The 16,441-nt window shown below is 38.8% G+C and overlaps 3 protein-coding genes across 3 annotated transcripts; 1 reads left to right on the top strand and 2 right to left on the bottom strand.

The window, feature by feature from the left end:
- Positions 1-1,524: 1,524 nt before the first annotated feature.
- LOC120804490 (pepsin A-like) lies at positions 1,525-4,919 on the bottom strand. Its single transcript, XM_040153970.1, has 9 exons — positions 4,689-4,919; positions 4,271-4,412; positions 3,982-4,099; positions 3,040-3,158; positions 2,734-2,930; positions 2,510-2,626; positions 2,226-2,370; positions 1,898-1,996; positions 1,525-1,794 (listed from the first exon to the last, which is right to left on the bottom strand). Exons 1-9 carry the CDS (start codon positions 4,745-4,747, stop codon positions 1,657-1,659), a joined length of 1,134 nt encoding a protein of 377 aa, XP_040009904.1. The 5' UTR covers positions 4,748-4,919; the 3' UTR covers positions 1,525-1,656.
- A 1,849-nt stretch (positions 4,920-6,768) lies between these two features.
- Positions 6,769-8,902, bottom strand: prok1 (prokineticin 1). The gene is made up of 3 exons (XM_040153583.1): positions 8,828-8,902; positions 7,595-7,720; positions 6,769-7,194 (listed from the first exon to the last, which is right to left on the bottom strand). The coding sequence occupies exons 1-3, from the start codon at positions 8,900-8,902 to the stop codon at positions 7,075-7,077; spliced, it is 321 nt and encodes a 106-aa protein (XP_040009517.1). The 3' UTR covers positions 6,769-7,074.
- Positions 8,903-11,443: 2,541 nt separating this feature from the next.
- On the top strand, positions 11,444-16,085 carry lamtor5 (late endosomal/lysosomal adaptor, MAPK and MTOR activator 5). Its single transcript, XM_040151804.1, has 4 exons — positions 11,444-11,632; positions 11,723-11,784; positions 14,609-14,726; positions 15,602-16,085. The coding sequence occupies exons 1-4, from the start codon at positions 11,598-11,600 to the stop codon at positions 15,660-15,662; spliced, it is 276 nt and encodes a 91-aa protein (XP_040007738.1). The 5' UTR covers positions 11,444-11,597; the 3' UTR covers positions 15,663-16,085.
- Positions 16,086-16,441: the final 356 nt, after the last annotated feature.

The following is a 16,441-nucleotide window of genomic DNA, read 5'->3' as shown; positions in this document are numbered from 1 at the left end:
AGTTCACGGGCCATATATAATGCTGTTTGACCGAAGAGAAATAATGGTTTATCTGAATTCTGTGTCCCATCTCGTTTCCAGACTCCCCTGGAGTTTTGGCCTGCCCCTAGCTGTCACTGTGTCCATTACAGTGATGATTTTGATCACCTCGGTTTTTGGTGTTGTTTGCTTCAGAGTAAAGGCAAATCGTAAACAGTCAGGTAAGCAGCTTCCTCCAACTCATGATCTGGTCAGTTTCTGAAAAAAAATTCTGCATTTTTTAAAAAATGTGTAAATGGAACCAACATGATGTTTTATTACTTTGTAGACAAATGTGAAGAAACTCTGTGTGAGTCACTGAAACTAGAGGCCCCGGTAGGTGCGAAAAAGAGAACATGAAGCCTCTGTGACTCATTGTCACCTGTTTTTAAAAGCAGACTGAATGTTTATGCTTCAAACTTCCTCTTCAACACTGTCTCTTGACAAAGTTTTTCTCCCCCAGGAAATGGGGGGCGTAGTCTACACAACAGTGGACTTCAGGGCTCACCAGAAACCCACAGAGGTGTATGCAAACCTGAGGATGCCCAAAACAGCAGCGGGAGCCCCTGACACAGAGCATACTGAGATGGTGGAGTACTCAACACTGGCAATCCACCGGTGAATTCATGTGGAAGTGTAGTTAGTTTCTGATATTAATTGGGACTCATTTTATTAGTTACACCACTGCCCTTTTAAAGGGAACTCCTTTAAAAACTCATAATTTTTACACATAAATGCTAGTTCATGGTTAGCACTACTTAGCCTGTGTGGAGTTGGAAACATATTTACCAGGCAGGGAGGATCTAACAAAAATTCATGTGGTTGTATCATGGGAAATGAAGGGTCCAGCATTTTTTGGACCCTGAACCATACAAGGGACAGGATATCTTGTCCTCTGCTGTTTTTATTTGAACTTTTGTCAGTTTTGAGTTCCCCAAATTTATGAATTTATGAAATGAGAATGGCATTAAAGAAACAAGCTCTCGTGATAATGCACATAATCTGGTGAAATCTGGTGAGTTTGTGTTGCTTTCCTTGTGGTTTTCTCTGGGTTTGAGACTTTTTCAGTGCTGCTCCTGTTCACAGGGTGAGATACTGTAGCAGCAGAGTTGTCAGATCATGTCATCAGGTTATCTTTTCCTAGATCAATGTTTGTCCTCATCAGCTTCTTCTACATTATGGCCTCACCTGGCCCTCTCGTATCCTGAGAGCCGCTCGATATTCTATTCTCGGCTTGTTCTTCTTTTACACAAAAAAGCTTGAGGCTGTCCTTTGTGTATCATCTATAAAAGATCAGGTTTCTCTGAAGAGCGAATTAATGAACAGACTGGGCTGATGCTTATTCCTGTGACATTTCAGTGCAATACAGGAGCACAAAACTACCGTGACGAAAGATGTTGTAAAAGATGTTTTTCTGTACTGAAACAGTATATGCTCTTGGTTGTAGGCACCACAGGCAGACTGACACACACACAAAAATACACAAAATGTTGTAGTTGCTGTAATTTCTTTAATGCAAAGGCTACAACATGTTCACATCTATATTTTCCACAATGTCCCGTTTGCACCAATTTTTTTTATCTTCAATCACACAAGCCCCTACAGGGAAATAGACATTTCATCTGGTGTCTTATTTGATTACACAGACTTGGCCAGACCGACGGCCTGACTCTGGGCATCAAAGACAGCATAGTACTCCCTGATGAAGACATCTCCCAGGATCCAGAGCTGTTGAGAGCCACCCTGGCCAAAGCCAGTGTTGCAACCGTAGTAGGTCTGTGGTGAGAGAAGAGAAAAAGGATTGAATTCCCTCAAAAATCTTCATTATAGAGTTGAAAACTTTTCTGTTGCAGTGGGTGGCAGCTAGGGTCTAACTGACCTGAGAGACGTAGGCAGGTGGAGAGATGGTGAAGGCGTGTCCATTGAGAGTGAAGGTGACATCAGGCATGCTGTGGATGTTCTGGCAGTTCACTGTAGCCTGTGAGAAGAACATCACACACAGAGCTGACGAGCGTGTAGCGGCAAAAGTTCTATTTATTGCCACTTTACAGGTGTCCAACTGAAGCAAGTCTTTCAAATGTACCATGTCCTACTTAATTATTTTTATTTGAAAGTTTTGACGTCAGAGCGTTAAATGTCTATTTACTCTGGGTTCAGAAAAAGGGGAAAATCTATTTCAAATGGTATGGTGTGATTTTATGACTCACATCTCCGTACTGGTTGGTTGAGGCTCCAACCCAGGAATTAATGTTGTTGATCTCATTGTTTGGGCCAACAATCAGGGAGGTACCAGTGTCAATGATGGCCTGGCAGCCACCAGAGCAGGCCACAACCTGTCCATTGATGGTAACACTGTGAGGAGGAACAGCAAAAGGTGGATTACAGTCAAGGAAGAAGGCTCTGTGCCACTTATGTTTGCTGTCAGTATTCTGCATGTGATAGGGTAACAGTTTTGCTCTGAGGCGCTGAATTTGGATGCATTTCTTTGTACCTGTCCATTTGGATCTGCCAGTAGGTGGCAGAGGTCAGAGGAATCCAGGAGATTGATCCAGTGTAGTATCTGCTGTCAAGTCCACCGAAGACCACCTCACTGCCCTGCTCACTGTTGCTGAGGGAGAAAGAAAATGAAACAAAAACAAATTTTATACGTAAATTAGTTTTCTGTAAAATGAATCACACACTCCCCAGCAACAGATTTCTATCCTGTTTCAGTACCTGCTCAGGTAGACGGAAAACAAGGGCTGGGACACGAGTCCCTGCTTGACCATGTTGTCGAAGACAGGCAAGGCGTTGTCAACGGCAATGCTCTGGAAGGCCAGTCCCAGGATGCCATCAGCTTTCATGTAGGACAAGAAGGTAGCCTCTGATTGACTAAGTCCAAACAACTGGTTGGGCAGAGAGATGCCACCCACCTGGACAAAAAGGGCAGCCGTCAGTCACAGTTGAACAGACCACGGAGATACTGTATGCCTGTTTGAAGTCGAAATAGACTATGCATTTTGTTCCAGGGGTTTTGCCTACCTCAACAGTGTCTTTGCCCAGATATCCAGTCATGCTGCCAGTGCCGTACTGGATGGACAGAGGCTCATTGGTCCATTTGAAGGTGGAGGACAACTGTGGGTTGAATTTCTTGTGGTTCTCTGCAGAGGAAAGACTTCTCTTTCAAATGTGCATTTTATGACATTGTCTAGCAAATATGGATTCTTTCTAGTGATGAAGCTGGGGTTCTGCCACAGATTAAATTTAATAAACTGTTACAGACCGTAAACTGCACTGTAACAGGAAGACGCATTTAGATCTGCTACTTAAACAAAAGCAGTAATACCACAAGTAAAAATACTCAGTTGCAAATAAAGGTCATGCAATAAAATTCTTTCACAAATTTTATCTAAGTAGAAGCACAGAATTATTAGCAGCAAAATATACTTTAGTAACAAATGTAAAAGTACTAATTTTGCAGATTGGCTTCTGTCAGTATTATATAATCATATTTATGGGTTATTATTACTGATGCATTACTACGTATGAAGCATTTCAATGCAGCTGGTCAAAGTGGAGTTATTACTACATTAGTTAGTATACAGTGAGGTATTTTAATCTAAACCAATCTATGCACTGTACTTAAACTGTGCACTGGATTTCATATGATAATTTAATGTTTTTTCATTTAAAATATTGAGCCACAAAGTATCTTGTAACTGGAGCTGTCAAATAAATGTAGGTGAATAAAAAGAAGAATAAAGTAGCATAAAATGAAAAAACTCAATTAAAGTACAGGTATTAAAGAACCTCAAAACTGCACTCAAGTACAGTACTTGAAAAAATATAGTTAGTTGCTTTCCACAACTATCTAAAACACTGTCCATATGCTGGAAACATTACCAGCCATTTTTTAACCCCCCAAAAGCGTACAACCGACTGAACAACTGCCTGGGCTACAGTAGTAATCACAGTGGTTCTCACCACAGGCCTGGCTGGAGCAGTAGACTGAGGGGACCCACAGGTTGGAAGAGCCAGTGTCAAAGATGACCTTGAAGGACTGAGGGGGGGTGCCAATGGAGATCACACCATAGTAGGACATCTAGAGGGACACAAATGTATCAAAACATATGTGAATATGTGATTTAAAAAGTTTAATGTTGCAGCAACTACCTGCAAATTGTGAATTATGTGATATATATAACTTTAGTCATAAAGAAAATGGCAGAAGAAGTTAGATGCGCCATATCCAAATCTTCTGCTCTGGACTTACGTCAGCATCGTTGGTCATGCTCTCAGTATCACTCTGGGTGAACTTTCTCATTGGATTGTATGGGTAACTCTTCCTGAACTCCTCCCACAATCCCTTCTCCTGCAGGGTCTGCCTGGTAGTCTTTCCCTTGATCAGGGGCATCCTACACACAACACAATGAATAAAGAATTGGTACAATGCACATATGTCCACCATTTTACAGCTGGGGGCATCTGAAAATAAGCCCTACTTTCAGCATTGTGCAAGTCTGAAAGGCGTGACAAAAGCAAGAAGGCAAGATGGAGCACCATGGCCTATAGATTTTCCCTCAGGAATTCTAGATGAAGAGATTTTCTTTCAACAATCCAGCCTAATCAGGTGTAAAATGTCAAAGAAATGACGGTACAGGTTGCTTTTCAATCAGCCAAGTTAGACTTACCTATGGAGGCATTCAGAGAAAGCCACGAGGGCTGACAGGATCACAAGCCACTTCATCATGTTGATTTTGTTGCTGGACTCAGGGGAGTGAAGTTCCAGTCACAAGTCCAGCCCTTATATACAGCATATTAAGGTTATGCCCTTCCACAAAACCTGACATCATGTATCAGATGGAGATAAGAAATACATGATATGGTTATAAATTGCCTTTTATCTACCTAAACAAATGAACATTGAAAACTTTTGTTAGAAACAGGAGAATATTTTCATAGAGACTTTTACCTTAAAACCAAGTATATTTGTATTTGAGCAGATATAGTGCACACTTATTGTGCTGATATGTAGATCAGGAGATCTGATATCCAGAGCTGCTGTTTAACATTGATACGGAAATTTTCCATGGGTTTTCCAAAGGTGTGAATTGAGGTTTATTGGGCAGGGTTATCTGATAACAACAGTACACAAAGCAAAGAAGCAGGGGAATGGCTTGTGGTGTGAACAAAGAATAACAAAATGCTCAGTGACTTTTAAGAAGCTTGATCAAAATCCAAAAATTAATTTCATTTAAAAAATCCTTTTTATTTCGAACAGAATCATCCATAACAAATATATTGTATTTTATAAGCTCATCATAGGTTTTGTACATAATAACTACAGCTTTTAAATAAATGTAATGAAGTAAAAAGTACAATATTTCAATATTTTCAAGTACTTCAAAACTGTACTTAAGTACAGTACTTTAGTAAATGTACTTATTTACATTCCACCTATGTCTAAGGAAATATAATACTCATATGGCTCATAATATTGCTACTGATTTATTGTTTTGTATTGAAATCCACCTATAATTCATTTTACCCCTTTTGTTAATAGTAATAATAATACTTGTAATATCAATAATAATACTAATGCTACAACAACTACTACTACTACTACTACTAATAATAATAATCACAATCATAATCATAATCATAATAACTGTGAGGTCACACAAGTTTTCTTTCAAGAAGAAATTTTCTTTCACCTAGAAAGTGAAGCATATTACACTGTTACTTAAACCACTGCACTGTCGGTCAAAAGATAGATTTTTAAATTCTATTGGTATTCTATAAAGCACTAAATGGTCTGGGGCCTAAGTACGTCTCTGATTTACTTGTACGTTACAAAGCATTCAGACCCCTCAGGTCATCTGGGACAGGTTTACTCAGTGTTCCCAGGATGAAAACCAAGCAAGGTGAAGCAGCTTTTAGTTTCTCTGCTCCCCACCTGTGGAACAAGCTTCCTGAATCCCTGAGGTTTACTAAAACTGTCAGCTCATTTAAATCGGGGTGTAAAACATCATGTTTGCTGCGGCTTTCCAATAAATCAAATACATAACTTCTTATTAATCTTTAACAATTTATGTTCTTGTTTCTGCTTTTGTTTTGTTTTGTTTTTATTGTCTTTTAAATACGATTTAAAGTCTTCTTAATGTCTTATTTTCAATGTATTTCTATGCCTCTGTAAAGCACTTTAAATTGCCTTGTGTCGGAATGGTGCTATATAAATAAACTTGCCTTGCCTTCAAACCATCTTGTGCACAAAAATATGACATTACATTTCTGTTTTATTTTATTATCATTATTATTATTATTATTTTAATTTTTGGAGCTTGTCAAGCTCCTTATGTGAAAAAAATCTTAGGAATGTCTTTTTTTCAGGAAAAACAACCTAAATCTTCTGTTAGAAATGTTCTGGTGGAATTACCCTTTGACTGACTTCTGCACAATCAAATGTTTGGCAAAGGTCAGATGACTTTGGGCATCAGTTCAGTTGTACAGCAAGGTCACGAGTTTGCTTGTGAAGGTAAAGACACTGAGACTCTAATTATGACCTTCATCATAAGTAAACTGTGATTAAAACCGGTTGATACTTACCTCCCAAAGCACACACTATGTTTAATCAAGCGATATTAACTGAACGTGGAAAAAACCCTCCACAGAGCTCGTATCACACAATCACCAGTTTTGTTATTATACTTTTATTGACAATCATATTTATACATTTCTCTTGATAAATTAACACAAAATGAACATTAAAAAAAAACAGCAAATGTTTTAATGATTCACAAGTAGCTTCCCAAGGAACCTTGTTTTCATTTAGTAAAAAGTGTCTGAAGTCTACTGTGGCTCTTGTTAGATGGTTACATGGTCTTGACATCTCTTTTCCCACCTTCGTTGTGTGCATTGATATTATACAAACTATATATTATAGTGCATAGGATACACAAATGAAGAATACAGTCAGTGAAGATGAAATATGTGTTTCTGATCCACAGCCTGTTCAAGTCTTCACTCTGAAATGTTGTTTCTGCTGTGTTCTTCTTCATCTGAATGTTTGGGCATCCATTAAAAGTCCATGTTTTTGAAGTCATCAGTACATCTATACTTGCTATCAGCGTATCTGGTGCACACCAAGTGTGGGAGACAGGGGCAGGTGTGATGTTGCCTTTTCCCTGGATAGGGCACCTGAAAGTGGGGAAAAAAGGGAGGGGAAATAATCTGACACTTCATCCCTCATCATCTGTGGAGTGGAGCTGTAGGTCTTAAAAAGCTACTCTTTAAAAGTCTGAATTCAGAGACAGATGTGGTTTTAGCAGAACTAACTGTTGCCATCGCCAGATGATCAAAGTGATGTATGGCTCTGATTGGCCGGTTCACTGTGGAGAAAATCAATAGCCCCTGCAGTTATCAGCAGCTTTTCTAAAGCTTCAGCCAACCTGCCAGCACTTGATGTAATCTGCATTTCCACTAACGCAGAGAACAAGTGTGTGTGCATGTGTGTGTGTGTGTGTGTGTGTGTGTGTGTAGCAGAGAGCGTGATGCAGGTTGGATAGATGCAGATTAGTAACATAGCATTTCTCCCCACCTTGTGGCTGAAGGGGTGGCATTCATCGCCCTCCACACCTCTTGGGACGCACATCCTCAGACCTCTCAGCCACAGACTGACAGCACAGCAAAGACCAAACCCACACTGCACGTCTCTCTCACAGGCCTGCAGGACAGACAGAGAGAGATGAGGTGGTACAGGTACAGACAGAAAGGAACAAAAGAGGTAGAGAGACAGAGAGGAGGGGAGTTCTTTTGATGTCAGTCAATCAGTTTTATTTTTATTTATGCTAATAGAGATGCCCTTTTATGTTTCAATCTATTTCATTTTTATTTATTGTAATAGAGATACCCTCTCATGGTTGTACAGTCAAAGCCATTTTATCCATTGCTTGTCATCTCCCTAATCCATTTAAAAATGAATATCAATCAGAGGACTGAGATAATTTCCTCTCGTTTTTCCAGTGGACTTGAAGTGGAGGAGGATGTGGTCTCTCGTCAGTCATGTGTAATCAAATTTTACAAAATTGTCCACCATAGTGAGCTGTTCCTTTTGTATTAAAATATCCTTTATGCAAATTTGCAATTTGAAAAATATGAAATCAAAGCAAAAATCAAAAGTCAAGGGCTAGTTGTATTAAAATAGACTGTATATAGAAGTTTTGAGTGAAAGTGCATCACACTTCCCGTTGTAGACTGAAACAATCTGTCAATTAATCCGTCATTTGCCAACAATTTCCTTTATCAAGCAAAAATTCCAAACATTTGTTGGCACCAGCTTCTAAAATATGAAGAATTGCTGTTTACTCTGTTTTATATAGTTGTAAATTTAATGTCTTTGGGTTTTGGACTGCTGATCAGACAAAAAAAGAAATTTTAAGACGTCATCTGAGTTTCAGGAAACCCACAATAAGCATTTGTCACTATTTTACATGTTATCGAATAACTTGACTGTTTGATTAAATGAAAAAATAATGAACAGACTATCCAATAATAATAATAATTGTTAGTTGCAGCCATACTAAATAGGTAAGTAATTTTATTTTGAGTGTAAAATCAGATAGTGTCTCAATACACTTTACAAAAAAAGAAAATAGACAATTACAGAAAGAGATCATAACTGTAAAATCTAATTAGACAGACTCTTTAAGAAGAGTAATTAGTCATTTAGAGGAATTAGACACTCCTCTAAAAACTGATTAGACATTAATGTAAAACCTGATAGAATAACAGACTTAACAGTGTGCAGCAGAACCAGAAACCTGTCACTTACTCCCGTGATGACGGCTCCTCTGGACCAGCTCAAAGACACCAGAAGGAAGGACAGCAGCACCACCGTAGAGCCCATGACAGCACAAAGGAGAACTGGACTCTCTCTACACCCTCAACTCTGGACAACAGCTGTTAAAGGACCCACCGGCTCCTCACACTGGATCCCCGACTCTCCAGTCAGTCATGAAGGTTCACAGAACTCCTCGGAGGGGGTGGGGGTGGGTGGGGGGATGGTGGGGTTGGAGCCACACTCTCTCCCTCTCTTTATCCACCTCCGACCCCAACCCAACACCCCCCCCCCCTCCCTCCCCACATCTGCGATCTCCCCACGCCCTCTCTGACAGTCTCCTCAGACGCTTCGTCATCTTACTCATCCAGATGATGGCTGATGCAGGGTCACTGTAGCCCTCTCTACTTGTAGATCTTTGCCTGTTATGCACTGTAGGGTTTGACCATCTGCTCAAGGCAGAAACTGACAGAGTTTCCATGACTCAAGTGGTTCAAACTAACATAAAAATATATATCTAAGACTACTGCACAACTGATGGCATTCATATGAACTAAAATGAAACTGGCACCTCTTTGGGAGAAAAGGGTAAAGGGTGCTTTAAAATCCTGAATTATTTGTTAGTTTGAGGCAGCAAGGACACAACAAATCAACATCATAGCCATATAACAAGTTTACAGGAATTACCACTGGCTGACTCATAGACTGGGCTTCATGTAAAGCATTTATAGGCTGGAAAGTGATATTCCTTATTTTATTATAGGATATGTGCGCCATGATGCCATGTACTGTGACAGCCGTCATCAACCTTAGCAGTACATCACCAGTTTATCCAAACTGAGAGAATAAGACCTATAAGGTTTCAAACGAAACTGCTTTGTCACATAAGCTACGCTTGAATTGCTGTTAGGTGTATGATGTTAAGGATCTCTTTAGTGTGTATCTTCAACATCAATTTAACCAGTAAAATGTGTTACTTCTTGCCAAAATCTGTTAAATGAATGAATCATACTGCTAAAAGTTTAATACTGCAAAAAGAATTTGGAGGAGACTGCCTCTTACTACACCTCACAGGCAGCGCTTATTAAGCTGTAGTGTCACTAAATTGATACCAGAGTATGAATAATGACTCCTGATATCCCTGAATTATACAGTGTATGGCAGTGTGATGATACACGGACTCTGAGTCACATCTCTATTTGGGGTTTAGCTCATCTGCAGATTTACTGTGGTTGTAAAGTGGCCACATGGAACAAATAATGGGATCTAGTGTTTATGCAAACCTTCCTTGATACAAGATTAAAGATTCCTTATTTGTGCGTGTATGTGTGTGTACTTGTGAAGAAGAAGATATCACGTGTATGTGGATATTGAGAATTATTCCACATGCATAAACTTGCACTTGTACGTGTGTTTGCCTACGTGCATGCTCGGACAGTGATGGGCAGCAGGTTGTCAGCGGAAGCGCCCGGGCTCTGCTGATTTAAGCTCTGAGAAGAGTAATATGAGTGAAAGAAGGGGAGAGGGAACGATAGAAGGGGGCGTACCCCATGGGTTGGTCAGCATAACATTACCCTGCTGCTGCACAGGTGATGGATTCCTCCAATGCATCTGCCACATAATTACATTCACCCATTTCTGCCTTGTCAGCAGGAGCACTGAAGCCTCACCGTCTTTGGACAGGCAGCAGAAATCATGCAGGGAGGTGAGCCAAGGCAATGGCCCGCAGCTAATCAAACATTAACAAAATCCATCAACAAAAGGCTGTGAGAAACAAGGCTCCTGCTCTATTGTCGTAATATTAATACCATTTTTTATGTTCAATAAAGAACATACATTGGTAAAGTTCACATTATGTTGCTAAATGTTTTAAGTGTTTATCATGCTGAATAATGTTTGCACCATTCTGTTATGATTGGGATCATGGAGATGAATTTGTTCCTAGATATGATATCCGTTCTCAGTGATAAAATCTGAGTTTCAAAAAGAAAGTAAAATATGACTGAGGAAAATGTGAAACTGGAGCTGTTTTAGGCAACCTCAACTTATTTGTTAATCACCTGATTGTGCAGTCATTGAAAACAAAGTGGAAGCTATACTATTAATAAAGATTAGGGGAAAACATAACTCAAGTAATCTTATGTTATATTCATAAATATATTCCTGATATTCAAAATCCAATTCTCACTGTGGCTGTGGATTGAATAGAGTGACGTATGAAAAATGAAATTAAGAGAGGCAGGGTTACATTACACAACAATCCACTTAAAAAAACGATTTAAGTGACCTAGCCACTTAGAAGAAGCCAGGAATAATAATTGCCTCTACTGTATATTAAGCTTATATATCAAATGCTGAGCGCAGGATATGAAATCGCAGTAGGATATATACACTATTAACACTACCCAATTAGTAAATGTAGCTTGAAGAGTTCTTGAAATAAATCTATCTATCTATATATCTATCTATCTATTGCATTTTATATACATAAAAGTATTTTATATACATACAAGTAAACATCGTACCCAGATTAAAATACTACATCATATACACATGCCTAAGTGTGATACAGCAGTCTCAAGCGTCACGTTTGGTCTACCTTGTATAGCACGCCGTGTGGTCCTCACGGGGACCCATAGCGCTTGTGACGGTCAGCTGACGGTCAGGTGACTCTAGCCGGAAGCTTTGAGGAAGCAGACGACCATAACGACAAAATCTTCATAAATAAAAATTGAGTTTCTCAAGTTATTTACTCCTGTTAATCATGGAGTCGACCCTCGAACAGCATCTGGATGATACGTAAGTTACTAACAGACTGTGCTTGTGGTCGTGTGTAAAATGTTGGCACGTTAAAGACGACTTTTCGCTCCTTGTGTGTGTTTTTGGCAGCATGAAGAACCCAGCAGTTGTCGGTGTGCTATGCACGGACCAACAAGGACACAACCTGGGCTGTAAGAAAACACCGAGCTACATACTTGTTCTATATGAGCTTTAAAGGAAAGTGCTTCTCAAATGTATTCACACCAAACTGACCTCTGAACGAAGGAAGCGTAAAATCATATGTCAGGAAATTAATGAAGCGGAAGCTTTAAGTGAACTGTCGTTTGCACCTGTAAGATGAAAAAGAACTCCGATCTTTTAAGTAAAAGTAGCAATACCAAAGTGTAGAAATACTCTGTTACAAGTAAAAGCCATGCATTTACAATACAGAAGTAGTAGCGCCATGTGTACTTAAAGTACCAAAAGTAATAGTACTCATGCAGAAAGTCCTATTTCGAAATTATATATAAAATATTATTAGATCAAAATGATTTCTGATCACTTTAATGTTGCAGCAGGTAAAAGTTGGGCTTATTTGAATTACTTTAACATTTTATATAGATGAGTAGCAGTTGACTTTTCCTCCAAGAATCAGTCAAGTGTTATCTTAACCTAAAATGATACATCATACTTTATTAATTGATTATATTTTGTATTTCTAATCTGAGTCCGCAAAGCAACTAGTAACTACTGTTAAGACATGTAGTGAAGAAAAAAGTACAAATGTGCCTCATGGAGTAGTGGAGTAGAGGTGGAAAAGTACCTCAAAATTGTACTTAAGTACAGTACTTGAGTAAAACATACATAGTTACTTCCCACCACTGGTTTTCCACACATGAATAGCACAAACAACAGACTGGTTATGTTGTTTTATACAACCATGAGTCATCATTAGTCCAATATTTAATAACTTAATGTGACATGTTCACAGTTTTTTTCCGTTGTTTAAGGACATTTGTTGAAACTTTCACAAGTTTCAAAACATCAAGTTCCAGAACCACATCATTCTATACTGAGCAGCACAACACTTCATTTGTCCAGGATAAGGCAGTCAGTCTTCACCTTTCCGGCATATGCCCTATTCAAAGTAAGCACCTTATATGTAACAGTAATGTTGAACTGAAAATAGAATAATTTAGGTATAGTAAAAACACAACGATTGTCTCAAATAAAATAATAAAATAAATGTCTCAATTTAACTTATTCCTGCAAATAGGAACTGTTAGGCAAAAGAAAGAAAAACAAAATGTAAATCCCCTCCAACATGTAATTGGCCATTCAAACACTTATGTCTATCTGCTCACAACATTTTTTTATCTGATATTTTCTCTTACAATGAGAAGACCATCTCTTGGCATGATGAAATCCTCTCTCACACGTGCTGTGACGTCCTCAGAGGCAGCAGGTTTAGTCTGTCGGCCCTCTGTATTGTCCTCTGTGTTTACCTCTGACTCTCACCAAACAAATCAAGTACAGTAACTGTCACATCATCCCTTCTGTATGAGCGGCCTGTCTGTCCCTCTGCAATCACTGTGTGGTCCATAGTCAGTAACTGTGGTACCTACATAAAACCCAATTTTCACCCCCTTTCGAGAAGTTATTATTAAATGTGCTTGAGAAGTGATAGTTGAGGAGTTCCACCAGTAAACTAAGTTTGACAACATGTGATACACTGCACTAAAATTTAAGGATTAACATGTTACTACTGTAGTTGAAATTACATTAAATATTCATGTTATTAGTTTTTTTCATGACAATACTAGATTACTGAAACCTATGAAAAATGTATACTGTGCTCGAATGGTTATGACAGTTGGCTACAATATTATGCATGTGAGGATTCACACAATGAGCGTGTTGATAAACTTGTCTGAGAGTAATGCGGATCAATAGAGAACTAGTGTAAACCATTTTGATCTCAGAAGATAGGTCACGGTACTAACACATTTGAATTCTGTAAGAAAGCAACAAGAAATGCATATACTGCTGTGAGAAAATGAGCTTTGGATTTGAGCATTTAACACAATGTGTTCATTTGAAAAATGTTCCAAAGCAACTGAAAAAAATTGTAATTAAAGTATTGTTAGTTCCCTAATAATCACCCCAAACCCATCGACAAATCTTTAAAATGGAAAATTTTAAAGTAAAGTAAAATTATACGATTTCTAAATCGTATAACACAAACAAATTGCTAGCCATCCTGTTGGGTCAAACTGGGTCATAAGCAGTCTGAGGTTAATCATATTTGCAAAGTTAATAATTACATGTTACTGGAAATTACAAGCAAAATGCTTGACTTGCTGATAACAAATAGCGTGAGGTTATTTGCAAGCATCACTAACAATAAGTAACAATGTCAGGTACAACATATGCTTGTGTCACTACCAACCAAAATCTGGATACCCACCTTCTTCTGTGCAGTACTGAACACCACCAAATTAATTGTTTTATGACCCTGTTCTTGTTTTAGGATTCTTTCCACTTGCAAATACCTGTCCTGAATGATCTGATCACATTTGAGGCGAGACATTAAAACCATAAATGAACCCAGTATGCACTGAGGAGCTAACACCTAAACTACCACTTGTCGTCAGAGGTGCATTTGGTCACATAAACCACAAAGTATAAGTGCAATACATATCCTGTCCAACAACACCAGCTACTTACATGGACATACAACTTTGATTTCATCCACCACCCATCCAGAACAAGAAAATGCAGGCAGCTCAGACGGTAATGTCCTGATCAAACTGGATTATCGCAGAACGTGATAAAATCAAAAACATATTGATTTGACCTCTCAAATGTTAAATGTAGCTTTCAGCTTTGGAGAGAAACAGACAGAAGTTGCAAATGAGGTGAATGCTGTTCAATCAACCCACGAGAAAGTTTAATCAGGTTTGATGTTTCCTCAATACTGCTCAGTGGCATTCCTTTGTATTTCACAATCACCAGGCCGTGGCTCCCTGTCTGATGAACATGGCGGTGTTGTGTCAGTTCTCGCCAAACAAGCTGCAGCTCTCACCAGAGACCCAACAGACACTCCAACTGTGTGCTTGGAGTCTGAGTCAGGGTGAGCACTGACACAACCTTTTGTCTTTTTTGCTTGACTGACTTGCACCGCCCCCCCCCTTTCTTGCTTCCAGTAAGTATAAGGGGTTTTTCTGTGCTGGTTTTGATGAATACTTGGGGAGATCAGTAAATCTAGAAGAAGCTGTTGAAAGAGATCCAGAATCCCAAGATTGAATGACTGTGCTAAGAGTCTTGGCGCTGGACTTTATTGCCATTTGTGTGGCTATGCTGCCACCTTCTGGACTCTGTTTAACATCATCTGCTGCACTGGTATGAGTGACTTCAACTTCTAACAATACTTATGATTGTTAGGGAAGAAGTCATTTTAAATGTTAGACCTTTATAGTGATCCCACACAAACTGTAGATGAGCCCGCTGCTCTGCTGTGACAGTATGTCTCAACAAAGTGTAAATCAATGACTTAATGACCGGGACAAATATCAAGTTTCATCTGGTGAGGTGATTATTCTCTTCTGATTATTAGTGAACAAAAGCTATTAGAATTGTTTCAACTAATAAATTATTTCAATGTGGGTTTGACCTAAATTAGAGTTTTAAAGGCCATTGTACAGTATCTTATGCAGCTATTTCTTCTCTTTTAATAGAACATTTATGCAGCAGCATTTACTCTGAAACCCACGATGACGATGATGATGATACTAAACATCACCACTAATAATAATGCACAAATGACCTACTTGTTGATATGATTTGTCAGTCAATGGCCAACACATGCCATTCAGCAACATCACTAAAACAGCGTGTTTGTCAACCTTTGCCAGGTTTTACTGATCTCTCATACTTGTCAGGGCAGTTATTGTTTATCAGATGAATGTTTGTTTTACAATATTGTTTATGTCTTTGTTTGATTTGTAGAAACATTCTGGTGAGGAGTCACGGGACCATCACAGTAGCAGTTCACAAAATAGCATCTTGAAGGCACCGGGACTCACTGAGGAGTTTTATTGTAAAGAAACATACATGCAAACAAAAACCTAAGTATAATTACCCAATTTGAATGAACTTTGAGAAAGAGAAATCTGGGGTTTCCTCCTTGGTCTGCTGTGTTTTTTCTGTATTTTCAGGTCCCATATTTAAACCAGAGAGTGCTTGCTTTTTTTTTTTTCTCACACTGAATACTGGAGCTTGAATGCTTTCTTTTATATAAAAAAATTGATACCCATCAGTCCGTTAGTAATGTTATTTTATTGATGCTGTGTACAGAACAGGTCCCAAATGATGATGTATCCAGCCATGTTAATGTTGTGTGTGCGCGTCTTTTTGTTTACATCCATACCCTTCAATCCAAGGCGGTCACGCACAGAATAACAACCCTTAATAAACTTTAACTTGACATTTTGCTGCCCTCTTCTGTGTTAAGTATTCATTAATTTCTCCTTTGCTCGGTCTTTCATGGTTAACCAATTCATTTTCTTTGGCAGCTGCTTGACGTTCTTCCGAAAAATGGAAAAAAAAAAAAAAAAAAAAACAGGTTTCAAAGTTTGCGATCATAACTGAAGCCACTGAAGTCAAGTATGGCGGTAAAATCTTACACATATATTGACTGTAGGAGCGTGTAGGAACAGGTAACGGTGGAGCGCCGGGTGTATGCAGAGTGTTTTCATACGCCGGGGGGGCATTTTCACTCCTCTCCGGATGAAGGCATGCGAATCAGAGAGTTTTTTTTTGTTTTTTTTGGTCAGTAAACCAGTATAT

This window comes from Xiphias gladius, chromosome 18 (genome assembly GCF_016859285.1).
Source record: "Xiphias gladius isolate SHS-SW01 ecotype Sanya breed wild chromosome 18, ASM1685928v1, whole genome shotgun sequence".
Taxonomy (NCBI): Eukaryota; Metazoa; Chordata; class Actinopteri; order Istiophoriformes; family Xiphiidae; genus Xiphias; species Xiphias gladius.
This window is presented reverse-complemented; position numbering and strand designations above follow the sequence as displayed.